This window comes from Gracilinanus agilis, chromosome 2 (genome assembly GCF_016433145.1).
Source record: "Gracilinanus agilis isolate LMUSP501 chromosome 2, AgileGrace, whole genome shotgun sequence".
Taxonomy (NCBI): domain Eukaryota; kingdom Metazoa; phylum Chordata; class Mammalia; order Didelphimorphia; family Didelphidae; genus Gracilinanus; species Gracilinanus agilis.
Window position 1 is genome coordinate 275,233,630 of NC_058131.1, and position 18,240 is coordinate 275,251,869.

General features: G+C 40.0%; 1 protein-coding gene across 1 annotated transcript in view; it reads right to left on the reverse strand.

Moving 5' to 3' along the window:
• COL5A1 (collagen type V alpha 1 chain) overlaps window positions 1-18,240 on the reverse strand; it is a 229,289-nt gene that overhangs the window by 22,262 nt on the left and 188,787 nt on the right. Inside the window, exons 51-63 of the mRNA XM_044659681.1 lie at window positions 17,032-17,085; window positions 16,560-16,613; window positions 15,718-15,771; window positions 14,420-14,473; window positions 13,466-13,573; window positions 13,200-13,253; window positions 12,993-13,046; window positions 10,971-11,078; window positions 9,869-9,922; window positions 8,552-8,587; window positions 6,133-6,186; window positions 4,349-4,604; window positions 3,389-3,501 (exon numbers count right to left, since the gene is read on the reverse strand). Of these exons, the coding sequence (XP_044515616.1) occupies window positions 3,389-3,501; window positions 4,349-4,604; window positions 6,133-6,186; window positions 8,552-8,587; window positions 9,869-9,922; window positions 10,971-11,078; window positions 12,993-13,046; window positions 13,200-13,253; window positions 13,466-13,573; window positions 14,420-14,473; window positions 15,718-15,771; window positions 16,560-16,613; window positions 17,032-17,085 (1,053 nt within the window). The remainder of the gene's footprint in view (window positions 1-3,388; window positions 3,502-4,348; window positions 4,605-6,132; window positions 6,187-8,551; window positions 8,588-9,868; window positions 9,923-10,970; window positions 11,079-12,992; window positions 13,047-13,199; window positions 13,254-13,465; window positions 13,574-14,419; window positions 14,474-15,717; window positions 15,772-16,559; window positions 16,614-17,031; window positions 17,086-18,240) is intronic.

Below are 18,240 nucleotides of genomic sequence, written 5' to 3' on the forward strand. Positions count from 1 at the left end.
CAAAATGACCCGCTCCCCACAAAAAGGCAAGAAAATACTCTGGGGCCCTCAGGGAGAGCTGGGCCAGAAATGGAAGGCATTACTTTACTAGGAAATCTTTGTGCTTACGAGAAACCTTTCATTCTAATTTACCCACAGTGAGGCTATTCAGGATGAATAACTGGCAACCAGAGGAAGCTGAAAATAACAAGATCTTTGCTAAGTTAATTTAATTCTTGGAATTGGGCCAGGCTGACAACCTGGAACCAGAGAGGGCAGGTTGTGCGACTTCTCGTTTGGTGTTTGCTGCATGAATCTTGCCACTCGAATCACAGACTCTCACAAGCTGGAGATTTCAAATCAGGGGAGATTTGAACCTGAGATCCACAAATCCTCTGAGCTGACATTATAGCCTAATCAGAGCTTTCCTGATCCTTATGACCCAAGTGTGGGCTATAATATACTCTATTTCCAAAATGATTTAGAGGGAGGGAAGACTGTGGTCCAGGAGGAGAACCTGGGTTTAAACAACATCCCCTCATGCTAAGACTTATTTCTCAACAGTTGAAGCTCTTTAAGGATGTAATTTTAAAAGTTGGCATGTGTGTGGGTATATAATACATCACATATACATGTTTATGTATATATGTATATAAGTATATATATGCAGTATATCCACACATATATTTATATATACACATGTGTACATATACTATTGATATAGACTGTATATACATATAGAGACACTTGTGTCTATATATGCATCCGTATATATTATGTGTATTTACATATGTATTCATATAGGTCTATACACGTGTGTCTATTTTTGCACATATACACATATATACATGTGTATACATGTGCCAAAATGAATCTTGTAAAATATGAGGGCAGTTAACCATAATGTAATGAATCTGATTTTCTTTTAAAATCTATGGAAATTAATATCATTACAGGAATAATAGGGTCTTAGCCAAGAAATCTGGAGGTTTGGATTTTATTTCTGGCTTTGTCATCTGCTTACTGAGTAACCTTGAGCAAATCACTTTTGGGCATCTCAGTTCCCTCATCTGTGAAATGGGAGGATTGAAAGAGATGATTTCTCAGGCCTCTTCTGGCTCTGATGTGCTCTGCTCTATTAAGACCTAGTATTGATCCAGTGCCCAGTTTTCATTCAAGACCTGCCAGAAATGAGTCCCTGTTCAGCTCTGATGTCTTTGTTCCTAGTGAGGGCAACAGTGAAGAGTTTTGCAACATTTTTGTTAGTTGTTTGTTGTTGTTTTTTAATTCCATACTGGTCACATTGCCTGGACTACTATGGATAATGCTGTGTTCATATGGCTGAACTTGGCATTACTGAGAGCCTGAGACTTAGCTGTAGTACATATTTTGCCCTTTTAATGAAGAAATATTTCCAAATCCACTTGAAAAGTCCTAAATGATTAGGAAATACTGACACCTTCTTTTCTCTTGGTCTCTCTTAGGCTGCTTCCTATGCAAGATTTTTTGGAGGGAGAAAGGTTGGAGAAGTGTCAACAAATACGTCTTTTCATTACCTTGCTGGGACACAAATTGAATCAGCCGTGCAATTAAGAACAAAAATTACCCACCCATAAAATACAGTTACCCGTCTGCTCTCCCCCCACAGGAGGTATGTACACAGTCATAAAAAAAATGAAATCTATGCTTCTTGCTGACATTAATCTTTATGTTCCAGAATAAATACAGAAGGGTATATTTAAAAAACTGGAATAAATCAAGAACTATTTCTCTTATTAAGTATAGTCAATGGCTTATTATAACCCAAGGATAAATAACCATATTAAAAATAATCAACAATTCTCTGAAATCAATAGGCACTTTACAAATTCCTTCCCTTTTAATTTCTGGGATGAAGCAATCAAGGTGTAGCCAAAGATTAATTCTTTCTATGTGGGCCATACCAAGATAAAATGCAGCTTTAAGGCAGAAAAACAAAGGTATCACTTACTGGGCACACCCAGGAAAACTTACATCTCCTGTAATCTCACTGTACTTGAGTTCAAATCTTTGAGAGGCTGACAAAGAATAGAGGTATTAGTCATTCTCTGGGACCCCACCAATGGCAGAAGAAGGAGAATGGGGTGGAAGATGTCAAGAGGAAGATTTATGCTCCATACAAAGAAAAACTTCCTAACATTTAAAGTGCTTTATCAGTGAACAGGCTGCTTGGAGGTCTTTAAGCTGTGAGTGGATGGTTAATTATTTGGGATGTTTAGGTATACAGAAAACTAGATGACTTCAAAGGTCCTTTGCAACTCAATTGTTGTGCTTCTGTCAAGGATTTAATGGAATTAGCTAGGAACATTTTACATATCCATACAGCCTTCAACAAACCATTCACAGGTGAGGATTTGGTGTTTCTCTATGCCAAGACAGTCAAAAAATGAGTGCACACTAAAAATAAAAGTGAGATGAGAGGGATGGCAGTATACTGTAATACCAGCAACAGCCTTTGCATTCTTTCTCAAAATTGTCAAACCTAAAAATGATGAGCTATAAAAGAAATGTGCTCATAGGTTTTCACACACATATACACACACATTCCTTCCCAAAACTGTCTAACTTAAAAAGAATGAGCTATAAAAGAAATGTTCATAAAGTGGCTAAATCCCAATCCAACAGATGAGAGAGGCTTAGGAGAAAATAAGATCCCAATGGTGACAAGGAAAATGAAACCGACATAAAACGAATCAGAATCCAATTGACTTCAGCATCTAATTAACCAGAATTTTTTTTTTCTGGCATTGAACTTGCAAGAGAAAGATGCAACTCGTGAAAAACCAAATGGGTTATTAGAGTCCAAGAAGAAGCTTCCAGTAGATGTCCCTGTGGTTATTTACCATTCAGCTCAATCTCCCATATTTTTTACTTCTAGATCTGGATACCCTTCATGTCACCCCTAATGTTTAGACTGATGATAGCTAAAGACCTGAAAACTCCTTCAGCAAATATCCCTGGCTGTTCACCAGACTGAACTATCTGAGGTAGGAAAGGGGACACAGGAATTTTCAGGAATATTTTTAGGAATGGTTGAACATAAAAGAGTGATTCTACTTAAATCTTAATTGATCAGAAAACCCAGTTCATCACTTTATTCCTTTCCCTAAAATTTCCAGGCAAGTAATGTGTTTCATCCTATTTGTTTACTCTGATTTTCTATTTTTAAATTCCTTAAGTTGAATGTTAGGAAGCCAGTCCTTTTGATCCTGAAATTATGAGGAAGAAATAGATCAATTGCTGATTTTCATTTGTAAATCTGAGTAATTTTATAACTGAGGTCATCTCACTGAACTTACTAGCTGCAAAATATTCACACTGAGAAAAACAAAACCATTTTCAGAAGAAAATAAATTACACCAGCACTTACTCCTTCTGATTTCTTATCGGGGAAAATGCAAGTTTCTCCACCAGCTGTGAAATTGCAGTAAACTTTGAAAGAATCCCTGGAGCATCCTTGGTTAGGGTCAACCCAATATTCACCTGGATTTCAGAGAGAAAAAAGCAAATCAGGCAGTGTTCAGAAGAATTAGTTAATTCTTGGAATATTTCCTTCACCTTTGATATGAATACCCCATTTCAAATCAATACTTAAACTGTTTGGTTGGGACAATAATTCAGACACCTTTTTATTTTTTCCTACTAAACTCATAAAGGAAATCTATAGAGTAATTCTGTGGAACCAGATGGACCTTTGACACACCCAGGGCAAGTTATAATGAATGAGACAGAGTGGACAGTTAATGCAGAGGATAATTTACTTACATGCGTGGCATCAAATTCCATTAAAATAATTTATTTCTCAAAATGTAGAAGTGTTTTAAAGTATAGTCTAAAGTCAAGAGCATTAAATTTTTTTAAAAATCCAACACCCCCATCGAGCTTCCTTAAACAGGAAATGAGATGCTTGAAATGATATACTTTTCTAATATAAGAACGGTACTTGACTTCCTCATGGACTTAAAAAAAATCTAATAGGTTTACAAATTATGTTGAGTTGGGCATCTCTAGTTTCATGGCTCCCCTAATAACAATAATAGCTAACATTTATATAGTGCTTTAAGTTTTGCAAAGCACTTTACATATATTATCTCACTTTATCCTTATAATAACCCAAGGAATAAGGTACTATTACTATTCCAATTTTACTTGTGAGGAAACTGAGGCAGAAAAAGATTAAGTACTAGAGTTAGTACTTAACTTAGAGTAAGTACAGTTAGTACTAGAGGCAAAATTCAAACTTAGGTCTTCCTGATTCCAAGGCCAGTGTTCTCTTCATTGTGCCATGTAGCTACCCTCCCCAACCTGTACCCCCAACCCTAACACTTACCATCAGGAAAGTCAGGGTGACAGAGTTGCAAGTCCTTGCAAGTACGAGCAGGATTGTGCTGAGTACCCAAAGGATGCTTCATCTGTTCAATTTCCAGTTTCAAAGAGTTGAGTGAGCCAAAGATCTCTTCCATGCCATCAGCATAATCCATGTAGTTCTCACCATTGCCATCATCAAGTAACTGGCTGGCATCAATGTTCCGTCGGGTCCTAGAAGCCTGAATGGGCAATGGCTGAATGACTTCACCCGGAGGACCCTGAGATAGGGAAGAAGCAAAGACAAAATCAGCAAACTGTACCAATTCAGAAACAGTTTCAAGCACATGAGCACATCTGGAAGGATGCATGTGCATATTATAGGACAGTGGATTTGTCCTTTGCCACAACTCATTCCTTCCTTTCTTTTCTACAACTCTACCTTAGCCTAGGCTCTCAATCAGCTCACAACTGCTACATTAGACTAACAGACTAACTCTCAAGGTTTCCATCCTTATTTTAAAACATTCTATACAGTGAATCTTTTATTTTATTCAACAAGTATCTATTAGGGACCTACTAAGTTTAACGCATTGTGCTGAGCTGTGGAAGAATGGGACACAGTCCTTGCCCTCATGGAGCTTACAGTCCAGTAGAGGAATTCTCTATATATTTCTCATATGGGAGGCCTTTCCTAAATCCTACAGTTGTTCACTCTCTCCTTTTCCCTCAATTTATCATGCATACACTTAATCTGTCTTTATATTGTACCCAAAGTAGAATTTAGGCTTCTTGGTGTCAAGAACTAGTATTTTTTTGTTTTGTTTTTGTTTTTTCTTTGCATTTTCAGAACCTACAATGCCTTGTATGTAGTAAGAGATTAATATATACTTACTGAATTGGATAAACACATTAATACAAAATCTCCTCTAAATGCCTTTTTATCATGACATTGTTTTTTTAAACAAAAAAAATGGTTTTCTGGAATAAGTTTAAGCTTGCCATTCAAACCTTCCAATACGTGGTTCCATTCTGGAATCAGATTTAGAGCTGCAAGTGGCTTCCTATATATTCATTTTAGTGTCCCCTCATGACTCTCAGCTCTAGTCTAGTCCATTTCCTCCTCATTCCCCCAATATGTTCCTGGCTTTGTTTCTTGTTCACTTGTTCTCTCAATCTAGAATGTCTTCGCTAGTTCTTTCTATTAATCTAACATCTTTATTCTATTCAAGGTTCAGTTAAAGTTCCTCCTAATTCTTCCAGCCTGAAATACTCTTAAATTACATTTCCCTTCTCTGAATTTCTATAGCACTCAAGAGCCTGGACCATATAATTTTACACTTGATTGCATGCTGCCTTGTATAGCTAATTGTTTCATGTATGAGTCTTGTCTCCCTAGCTGGGCTGTGAATAACTGGAGGACAAAACTATGTAATCTACATTTTTATATCACCCACAATTGCACAGGAGTATGTACCCAGAGAACACCTAATCTATACTTTTGATCCCCAGAAGTAATTAATTTTCTAGATGTTTACATACATATGTCTAAAATCAAGACTGGGAATAATATTTAAGGAACATCTTCTTTAACTCAAGAGGGAATTTTCCAACATTTCACTTCCTTATACTAGTGCCTAAGCACAAAGGTCATCTTCTACTATAATATTAAATCTTATCTAGTTTCCTCCCTTGAGCTCCTCTTTCTATGATTTGGAATTTCCTTGGGAGAAAATACTGTGACTATAATGTCACTTTGAGTTACTGAGAATTCCAATATGGCTCTTAAAATCTTCAAAGACTACTTACGGGTGGACCAGGAGGCCCTGGGTGACCAGCCTCTCCTTTGGGACCTGTTGGACCCTGGAGGAGAAGAAAAGAGTGAATATGTGTGTGACCACTGGAGAACATTAGCAGCTTGTAATAAAAACACAGTTTTTCACATGAATATCTCTAGTCTTCTCAGTAACTGAAGATTAGAAAGAACCTCAGTGGAGGCCTTCAAAGACAAAAACTAATGGAGATAGGAGGTCCTGGTTTCAGATCTATCCTCAGACTCTTCCTAGTTGTGTGATTCTGGGCAATTCACATTGCCTAACACTTGCTGATCTTCTGCCTTCCTTGCAACTAATACATAGTATTGATTCTAAGACAGAAAGCAAGGCTTAAAAATGAAGGCAAAAGATGAGAATTGACATGGATAAGGTTTATAAAAAATAAACAAAAAAGAGGGATTGAAAGAGAGAATGCAAATTCAACACATCCCTCATGCCAGATGTAGACCTCCCATGCCCAATCCCTAGGGTCTTGATGGAACCAAGTTTAGGGCAGTGATTCCCAAAGTGGGTATTAACGCCCCCTGGTGGGTGCTGCAGCGATCCAGGGGAAGCGGTGATGGCCATGGGTGCATTTATCTTTCCTATTAATTGCTATTAAAATTTTTTAAAAATTAATTTCCAGGGGGCTGAGTAATATTTTTTTTCTAGAAAGGGGGTGGTAGGCCAAAAAAGTTTGGGAACCACTGGTTTAGGGGAAACTAGCAAATACTTTTTCATACAGATAGGAATAATATATAACACAGAGAGACAACTAGGTTGGAAACATTTGTTCATACTGGGTTTAGGTAAAGTAATGAGAATTTCACAATGGGTTTTCAGGAAAATCTAGGAATCCTAGAGTATGTGCTTATCAGCATGCAGGCAGAGTGTAGGCCGAGTGTGGCAGCATACCCAGACCATGCTCTATGCCAACTTAAAGTATCTGCCCAGAGGCACAGAATTGGAGAGCTGGAAGGACCTCATGAGCTATTTTATCCAAATATACACAAGAGGAATCCCTATTATAATATGCCTGATGATAGGTGTTCTGTCTGCCCTTGAATATCTCCAGGAAGGGAGAACCACCACCTCTTGAGGCAGTTAATTCCATTTTTGCACAGCCTTGATGGTTAGGAAACTTTTCTTGACATCCAGCCCAAAATTGCCATTTTGTGTCTTTTACCCATTGCTTCTGGTTCTTCCATCTGAATTCACACAGGAGAAGTTGAATCCCTACCTATATGACAGCCTTTTGAATCTTTGAAGATAGTGATCATGCCTCAATGGAATCATCTCTTCCCTAAGCTAAACAGGCCCAGATTCAATGGATCTTTATATGATATAACTCTAAAACCTGTCCCATACTCTGGCCACCTTTCTTTGGACACACTCCTATGAGGTTAAAGTCAGAGGGAAACCACATCCTTTCACCCCAAAGACAGTGTTGAATTAGAGATGAACCACAGGATCTGACCCAGTTGAGCCCAAATGATCAAGTTACTGAATTTTCTTGTTTGATTCTTTCTTATTCTTTCTTCCCTACTAGCACTCTTTTCTTTCTCTCTACCTCTTTCTCCCTCACTTATTCTTTCTCTCTCTCCTCTTAACTGTTCTTTTTTTCTTTTTCTCTCTCCTTTTCTTACTCTTTTCTCTTTGCTTTTCTTTTTCTCTACCTATCCTTCCCTGTCGAGTGAGGAAACTCACTCTGCCATTGCAGATCAGAATCTATAATCCGAGTGAGTTGCCTGAAGTGCTGAGTGAGAGCTAAAGTAGCTTAACCAGTATGTGTCAAGAGGCAGAGCTCACCAGGACTTCTATACCAAGGCCAGGTAGGGTGGAAGGCATAAAAAATTCAAGGCTCCACCACAGGTATCATCCTTCCTTTTCCCAAACCTTTTCCTTCCTCAGTGCTAAGAAACCAAAAATTAGAGTGAGCTAAAACAGGGACCTGTCCCATCTAATTTTTTTTTCCCTCAGAGATAGAAATTTCCCTCCAAACTTCCAAGGCAAACAATTGGATTTCCTATTTAAAACCCAAACTGGACACCACACAGGAAGGACGTTGGCAAGTTGGAGAGAACCCAAAGTAGGTGAGCATGATAGTGAAGAGTCGATAAACCAGGTAAAAGGGGAAAAAAGTGAATGAATTAAGGATTTTTGGCCTACAGAAGAGTAGATTTCAGAGGCGCAAGATAACTATCTTTGAGACTGTCATATAGAGATAGAATTAGACTTGTTTCTGTTTAGCCTCAGTGAGAAGTAGGAGAAATGGATCTTCATTAAGCAGGGACCACTTGTCAGGGATATTATAGGGAGGATTCTTAGGTTGTGTTCAATGGTCTCTGAGCTTTCTTCCAACTCTGAGATTCTGAGAAATTACACCCATGGATTTTGGTAAATGCAGCACTTACCGAAGAACCTTTAGCACCTTTAGGACCAGGAGGACCCTGAAGATAAAGAAACAGTAAGTTAGGGCCAGGGCAGTAACTTTTTTCTATAGCTCATGTTCCTTTCTCCTCCAGATATAAATTCCGTATGTAGTAGATACCTTTCGTTTTTATATTACCTGCATTTCCAAATATCTCCCATCCCTTTCTCCCTTGGCCAGCAAACTTTTCCATGTAGCAAAGAATAAAAGGGCCAGGAGGAAGAAGTTCAGCAAAAGTAATAAACATATCACCTGAGTCAAACAGCGTATGTGATCCAATATACATTTTTAAAGGTCATTAAATTCAATTACCTTGTATTTATCTTATACTATGTCCTCACCTCACATTGGCCCCTGCCTTTTATTTTAATTATTTTAAAATGCTTTTTGTTACATGTCATTGGTAAAAAATAAGATAAAATAGAAAAAAATGCTTATAGATGAATGAATATGTTATATGAGATGGGGATGAGGTAAACCCAACCCAAATGCAGGAAAGGGAGGGATGATCTGAAGATGCCAAAACACTCTGTTGGACCCTAATGTATATCCTTTACCCACTCTCCTGCAGGAACCAAAATTCCACCATTAGAATCGGTGAGGGGTTAACGAAAAGAGGTGAGGAAGTAATCCCCAGAATTATGAAAATGCAAACAGACTGCCTATAAGTGTCCTCTGGCACACTCTCCCAAGAGAATGATGTCAGAGCTTAGTTGATCAAACTAGCTAGATTCCTCTCTGGCAGATAAGGGGATAATGTTTAAGGAAGGGAATCTCAGTGGTTGTCAAAGGGATTTGGGTAGAGCATAATAGAAGGAAGAGCTTGGTGGTTTCCAGGGACAGCATTAGGGTGCTGCTGGTCAGGATAGTCAGGCATAACCCTAGGTGGGAAAGGATATAAAGAGGAGTTTTAACCATTTTGTCATTTTGCCAAGGACTGGCCCTGTGAGGTAGGCATCATAATGGTTCCATTAGCTCTACCTATGCGGGTATACAGGACTCCTCAATTCTCCACCAGCCTTACTTTACTCAATGAAATTCTACAAGATCCTGTCAACCTCTCATGCTTCAAACCCTGCTGTCAATGAAATTCTAAGTAGTTCCATGGTCACCCCAAACCCCTCTCTCCAGCTCACAAACACCAATCCTGGCTACATCACTCAGTCAGCCCAAGGAAGATGAAGTCCATTGGCGTCTCCCATTTCCCTCTCATTCCATCCTTGTCCCTGCCCTATGCATCTCTGAAACTCTATAAGCCAACAGAGTGGAATTACAGCTAATCACCCTTCCAGATACTCACTGGTAAGCCAGGAGGTCCAGGGGGACCAAGGGGCCCAGAAGGACCAGTTATACCCTAAAAAAAGGAAAAGGAAATTAAAATTCAGTCTCTTCAGATAATTGGCATGCATGGAAATGAGATTTTATTCTGCTTACCTCCCCCACAATCATTCTAAGGGCCACTAACCATCATTTCCCCTAGTATGCTGCTGACTAACAGTCTTTAAATTGTATACTAACCTGACTAGGCTATTGTGAGGCTTCCAACAAGATAATGTATATGCAGCACTTGGCAAATGCTAAAGCATTCTATAAATGCCAATGATTATCACTCTTCTTATTATGACTATTGAGTGGTCAATTCTTGAATTAGTCTCCCAACAGACACTCTCATTTGCTTGGAGCCCCAGGTGCCTCTATTTTACAGGGGGGCCATATGTCATTCTCAGAATATTTTACACACATCTTGGCACTTGGGCCATAAAATAGGGAAATGTAAAAAATCATTTTTACAATTGAAGACTACTTTCAATTGGAACAGAAGCAGCAACATGACATTCATAGCACAAGGGATGCAGATTAAATACAGAAAGATCTGGGTTCTAGTATTACTCATTCACTCTGGCTGTGTGACTCTGGGTAAGTCACTTAATCTCTCAGTGCCCTAGACAAATCTTAGTCTAAGACTATAAATTGCAGAGAAGGTGTCCACTTGCATTGGGAAGGGGAATTCATAAAGGGAATTTCTAAACATCTCTATACCATTTAAATCAGAATGCCCATCTCTATTTCTTTTACTTGGAAAGCTCTTTAGACTGGGCTTCAGGGGAGCCGAGTTCTATTCCCAGCTCCATCTTTGACACAGGCCACTTTACATGGGCCTCATGTTTTTCCATAAAACGAGGAGCTCAAAATGGATGATGATGGTGATAGAGACTAGAGTGACAATAATCTCATCACCATCATTGCCAGAGTGCTTTGTGTTTGGAAAGAACGTTATCTATTCAGTGATATCTAAGGATCTCCTTCTAATTCTAAACTGCTAAAATTTTAGAGCTTTAGTTTGCTTGGTTATCTTGAGAAGCCTAAATAACCTATAGAAAAATGGGCCCTAAATCACTTACCTGTTCTCCTTTAGGACCTGATGAACCCTGAGGTCCGGGAAGACCTCGGTCCCCTTTTTCACCCTGTTCACCAGGAGGCCCAATAAGACCAATCAAACCTGGATGACCCTGCAGTAAAAGAAAGAGATGAATGTGCCTATTTCACAAGTGAAATACTCCAGCCTACAATGCTTTCTCCTGCTCTGAACTCATTCTGCACCTACACTGAGAAGCCAACAGTTTAGCACTCTATTGTTTGGAGTTTAGCTTCTCTATTCAATGTATTTATCCTTCTATCTAGACTACACAAGCTTCTTGGGGGCAGAGACCAATGCTACTTCATGGCTTAAAACTGTCAAAGATGTCAACATAGAGTGGTCAGTCTTCTGTGATGGAAGAAGAGCTAGGCTGGTGATCAGACAACAAGTTCATTGTCCTGGGACCAGACTTATTAGAGCCTTTTCATCCTGGCAGTAACACCTACCAGAGTTTGAATTCTGCTTAGTATTACCTTTAAAAGCTCATGATGGGGGTAGCCAGGTGACTTAGTGGATTAAGAACCAGGCCTAGAGATGGGAGGCCCTGGGTCCAAATCTGGCCTCAGATACTTCCTAGCTGTGTGACCCTGGGCAAGTCACTTAACCCCCATTGCCTAGCTCTTACCACTCTTCTGCTTTGGAACCAATCAATACACAGTATTGATTCTAAGACAGAAGTAAAGTATTTTTGAAAAAGTCCAACATGCCAGAATGCATCATCTAAGTAGGATTTTGTGTGTGAAACAATTCCCAACACTTATAATATTTTATAATCTCTAATAGCCCCACTAAAGTTCTTTTCTGATGCCTCATCATGACATTGAGGTAGCCCTAAGATTCTGGGGACTATGTTTGCTTCCGGCACAGTCACTATAGCTATCGTCTCATAGGGTGGCCCTGGAGGAGGAGTCTATCATTCCTACCTTCACTGTGGCTCTCTTGAGAAGTTAAGGCACCTTGGGGACAGTGGATCTCCCCAACATCCTCCCCCATCCTACTTTCAGCCTCCCCTGACTCTATTGGTCAGGCAACCAAAATTTTATAGAGATGTAACTTGGCAACTGTCTCTGTGTGCTTCGGCCTCATTCCCCTCAGCAAGTACAGTTACTAGAGATCCAGAAAGTTCTCAAAGCCCAAGCCCATCAAGTATTTCAACTTCAGAAGTAGAATCTGTTTTATTAGGGGAGATGATGCTCAAGAAGAAACTAAAGAGCATGGGACCATTCCATCTGAATTGCACCTGGGATCACTCCTGTGCATTGTATCCCCTGATAAGAATTTTGTTGAGCTCCTTGAACGCAGCAATTGCCTAACATTTTGTATCTTCGGTGTTTAGCAAAATGCTTTGCTCCTTACAAACAATAAATAATTTCATTTATTCATTTGTGTCTGTGGAAAGACTGAGCACAGGCCTGCCACTAAATACATCTCTGTTGTCTGAGGACCGGCCTATCTTTGTTCAGAGAGGTTCATCTCCAAGTTGACCACAGGGTAATGATCTAGCCACGGTAATGCTTGAGGACCTTCTATTACTGACACTCAGAGGGTCTGCAGAGGCAGCTCGGGGGCACAGTAGCTAGAATAAAAGACCTTGTGTTAGGAAAACCTGAGTTTAAATCTGGCTCTTGTCACTAAATAGATGTATAACCATAGACAAGTCACCTAGTTTCTGACTCCCCCAGTTTCCTCATCTGTTAACAGGAGGATAACGATAGCACCCAGCTTTTAAGGTTGTGAGCATAAAATGAGTTAATATTTGTAAAGTGCTATATAAATGCTAGTTATTATTGTCTGTCTGTGGCACGAAGGTGAATTCTATGGTAATCCACGCCAATGAAGTTACAGAGCCTCAAAGTTCTCTGGCTGAGCACCTCAGTAAAGATATGCCTCTGACTGAATTGGAAACTTGCTTCCTTGCCAGCCAGAAGCAGACAATAGAGGGGAAAGATGGTATTATCTAAAAGAGAAACTCAGAGATCAGATTTGTTTGTAACAAACATCATACCTTTTCACCTTTCGGACCCGAATCTCCTTTCAGACCTGGAAGGCCTGGGGGACCCTGAAAGAGTACAAAAATAGAAGAATTATATTTTAGCACTGATGAACAATGGCTCATCTGATTTTTAGTTTCCTATTATAGTAAAACAAAATACAGGTATTTAACACCAAGTTCATACATTAGGAAATGCTTAGAGTAAGGGATGGCACTTACCATGGGACCAGGGGGACCATCTGGGCCAGGTGATCCTGGTAGACCTTGTTCTCCCTGAAAAATACATATATTCTGTATAAGTCTCAAGCACAATGGCCCTTTCTATCATAATCTATGCTTCTCTCGTTCCCCAAGATTCTCCAGCCTACTTTGCTAAAAAGTATGACTTGGCATCCTCACAGAAAGCCCTCATTCTAGCTAGCTTGGGCTGGGAATTGGCCATCAAGGCTCCAACAAGGGTGCTCTTTAGTCCATAAAACATTTACCACAGGGCCAGGAATCCCTCGAAGGCCATCAGGACCAGGCTTGCCTGGTGCACCTTGGGGACCAATTGGACCAGTCTTTCCAGGTGGACCTTCCAAGCCAGCTTCTCCCTGTGAGGAAAATAGGAAAGAGAAAATATTTTGTGAAATACAACTCAGATACCCATGCTATTCCCCATGTCTGCAAAAGCCACTGCTTGAAGATTTTCCCATTTAAAAAAAAATTTTTTTAAACCCTAACTTTCTGCCTTGAGTGGTAAGGGATAGGAAATGGGGGGTTAAGTGTAATACAGCTGGGAAGTGTCTGAGGCCAGATTTGAACCTAGGACCTGCGGTCTCTAGGTCTGGTTTTCAATCCACTGAGCTACCCAGCTACCCACCCCACCCCCAAGATTTTCCCATTTGAAAGGATCTCAGATTTAAAGCTGAATGAAATGGTTTAGTTTCTCCTAATCCCTCTTATTTTATAGATGAGGAAACTGAGACCCAAGACGTTAAGTGCCTTGACCCAGGTCACACACATCCAGATATCTCAAGGTTGCCCCTAAATCTTTGTGGATTTAGGTCTTTTCACAGTTAGGGCTTTGACCCCTCTGAGTTAGGTTGCTAGAGTTTCCTATAGAGCCCTCAGGGCGATGATGATGGGAGACAAACATATGCAGCTTGGCAGGCAGACACTTAAACATAAACACATGCTATAAGGAATCACCCAAGGCAAGACCCAAAATCATTAACATTCTTTTGGCATGTGTTAACTATCTCTAAGGTTGGAAAAAAAAATGCAATTTCCTTTGAAGCCAATGCCCAAAGCTTGCTTTGCTGTTTTTATTGAACTGGGTTAGGAAGTTAAACACAGTTTTTTTTTTTCTTTCATCACCTCTGTACCCCACCCCTCGACCCTTCAAATCGCTCCCTCTTGGGTATTATGCAGAATAGTCTGGGTAAGATGCAAGTTACCTTGGCTCCTTTTTCTCCTTGTCTTCCTTCGGGGCCAGCGGGGCCAGGAGGACCCTAACAAAAACAGAGAATAGACATGAAACCACCTTCACTCCCTCCTCTCTGACCGTGTCCTCTACTCATGTTTTGCTGCCTACATCAGAGACTATGTCTTGGAGAAATCTCTGCTTTGGGGCCCTAATGTTCTGTATCGTGATCACTTCTCTTGGGCCAGTGTCTCAGGAAAGTTCCAACAATGCTTTGCTTTTCTATTATCTCCTCTCCAGCCACCTTTTCTACTACCTCTTATCCAACTGCCTTGTTACTAAAGCTTCTCTCCAGTTGTGGGGCCAAGACCCCAACTCCCTAACTCTGCCATTGTTTCTTAATTGGTATGCCAATTACTGCTTTCTGGCCTCTCTGCCATGCCAGTAATTTTCCTGACCAATGTGCCCCTTCATAGCTACCATTCCCTTTTGTGTATTGTTTCCCCCATTCAAGTGTAAGTAAGGTTTTTAAGGGCAGGGATTGTCTTTGCTCTTGTATTTGTATTCCTAGCACTTAACACAGTGCTTGGCACATAGAAAGTACTTAATAAATGCTTTTAAATTCATTCATTCACTCATATATAAGCCAATGCTGAACGCAGACAGAGGGGCCAGAGCAATGATGGATAAGATAAAGACAATAATGGGGTCCGGGCTATAGAGAGGATGGAGAAAGTGGTACACAATCACCCCTATGCAAATCTGCAAAGGCTTACTCAGAACAGTTATTATTACTTCATTGCCCCCTCCTCACCCACCAAAATCACAAAGAAAATAGCAGGGACACAAAAATTGTTGATGTGACTATGTTCTGGCCTCATTTTTCTAGTTCTCTTTTAATTTAAGTAGCCTGGTTTATTGTAGGTGAGCATATGGCTACATTATTCACCATGCAAATATCTTTTAATTTTATTCTGGTTTGCACAAAATTCCACTACAAGAAAAAGCAATGTAATCCCATTGGGGTATCTGGTCTATTCCTCAACTACTGACAGCACTTGACCTGTCAACCAAAGAGTCTGATATCACTATGATGTGACGGTAATATCAATCAATAAATCAGTCAGTAAGCATTTTGTGCCTATTCCATGTCATGCACTGTTCTGTGATAATGATGGAAGATAAGTAGAAAATGCATTATGGACAGGAGCACTTTCCCCACCAAAGTCTGGGTTATATCATGCAGATTCCCAGCAAAAAAAAAAAAATGTTAATAGTTGATTGCTTCATAAAGAAAACCAAAAGCCCAAGATTTTCTCCAAAGCTATTTACCCTTTTGCCTGGAGGTCCAGATGGCCCTGGTTCACCAGTGGGGCCTGGGGATCCCTGGATTTAGAGAAAGAAAATGGGAAAAGCATTAGGATTCTGATTAACATGAACCAAAATGGAGAGACCCTAACCACCTTGCAGGAACCAGGAGGGTAATAAGGATAATCCTTTGAGTCTCAGTTCTGAGCTCTCCTCAGACAGCTTAAAACTGTAGCTCTTATTCCCCCTTAGCATATCATAGCACAGATGCCTAGAAATCTGGAATTATATTAACAGGGGCCTGCATTAATCTAGCCCAAGGAATTCTCTGTTACAGGTTACACAGTCTAATTAATGTCCTGGCTGTGGCTGCATGATCACTACCTACTCTCATTCTGCAACTCTGCAACACTGTGGAAAGGGAGTAATAAAATCCCCAGATTCTGGACTTGAGCCTCTCGCCCTGAGGGCATGTCATTTCACAACAACCAACTGCTCCATTAGTGGGAAGTGGAGGAGGGGTCCTGCTTGGGTGGAGCTGGGAGTCATCTCTGAGTGGAATACTAAGCAATGGTCTCTGCTGGAAGCAAGGCCACATTTAATCATAAACTCAGCATCTAATTTAGGATAAGAAATCCTGTGGTTATAGATGCACAGATGGCGGGAGCTGGAGAAGTCCCAGAGGTGTCATTTGGTTCAGGCCCTCTAGGCTCTAGACAGAAATGGACCGAAACCCTTCGAAGCAAATGATTTCTCCCCATGAGCGAAGCAAGGTGAGAATGCCAAGTAAGAAGGATAGGGTTGTTTTCTGCCAGCAAGGTTGGAATGGGATTCCTAGTGAGTCTAGAGCACTGAAAATAACTTACAGTTTGACCAGGTTCACCATCATCTCCTTTATCACCTGGTGGACCATCTTGACCCTGCAAAAGAAAGAAAAATGAATTAATTTTAACTTCTTCAATCTCTTACAGAGGCCCTAAAATCAGGAAGCTTTGCCAAAGCATTCTACTCATCAGCAGGCTGCATGAACCTCAAAAGCATTCTCATTTTTCTTTCAGAAAATGAAATCTGTAGTGACTTGAGACACTAAACATCTCTGAGAAGATATTTAAAAATAGGAAATGCATTTTTCATTTTTAAAAATCTATTTATTTATTTATAAATTTTAAAAATTCATTTATTTATTTATTTATTTATTTATTTATTTAATAGATTTTGAACCCTGTCACGAGAGAACAGGAAAGTGGAATTTTTTTTTAACTAAAAAAAAAAAATGTCCTAGAATGAAGGGGGTGCGAACTACCAAGAACACAAATACCAGGCTCAGTTGATACTTACTGCGGGGCCAGGTTCTCCAGGGGGACCGGGATCTCCAGGGAAACCAACAGGACCCTAAAAGAGAAAAAGTCAAGGTTATTATCCATCCAGCTGAGTACACAACACCACCTAAGCCATAGCTTCAACATCATCTTATACTCTTCGCTAACTGTTGCCATGATGTGTCTCCATCATTGCACTGAAATATCTCCCAATTTAACATACAGGAATATATCTCCAGGAGGAACAATAAAACCAAAGACATAAATTTATCAAGTTCTTTTTTATGAGTAAATTGATCTTTCCCTAAAAGGCATCTCACCCACCCCTTAACCCCTTACCTTCTGTCTATCTTAGTATCAATTCTAAGACAGAAGAGCAGCAAGAGTTAGGCAACCGGGACTAAGTGACTTGCCCAGGGTCACACAGCTAGGAAGTGTCTGAGGCCATATTTGAACATCCAGATTCTTCTGACTCCAGGCCTGGTGCTCTATCTTCTGCACCACCTAATTGTCGCTTCTATAAAGCATCTTGAGAGTTAGCATAGTATAGTGAATAAAAATCTAGCCTTGAAGTCAGGAAGATCTGGTTTTGAGCCCTTTCTCTGACACATTAGCTACATGACCTTGAGCAAGTCACCTAACTTCCCAGTGCTCTAGGCAATTATCAAGACTACAAGTTTCAAAGAAACTCCCAACCATCATTGGTAATTTTCATTGATGAATTTCCTATAGCAATGAAATAATGTCAGTCCTCATCCTGGTCCCTATTTTAGCAAGTTAAACTTTTCTACTTAGTCTATACCAAATATATTTCACTAATAGGACTTATCAGAAAGCCTTCTGGAATTTTATTGGCATTTCCTAGGTCTACCCACTTATTATTAGGTTTCTTCAACTAGTCCTTCAACAATGGGGAATATTCATGTTTATATAGCACCTTACTGACTACTGTGAAAATTAGAGAACAGATATTTTACCCCCACTTGACTGAGGAGGAGGAAAGGTTTCAGAAATGTTAAATGACTTGCCTAATGCCATCCTGCTAATGGATGGCAGAGTTGGGACTCAAATTCAGATCTTTTCATTGTGAGTTCAGTGCCCTGTTATCAAGAGGAAGAACAAGCCACTGGAAAGATGATATAAAGAGAAGTGTCTGCTGACTCTCAGACACCCATATTTGTGACCAAAACTACTACCCAGAAACCTGCTACAGTGCAGTATGGAATTA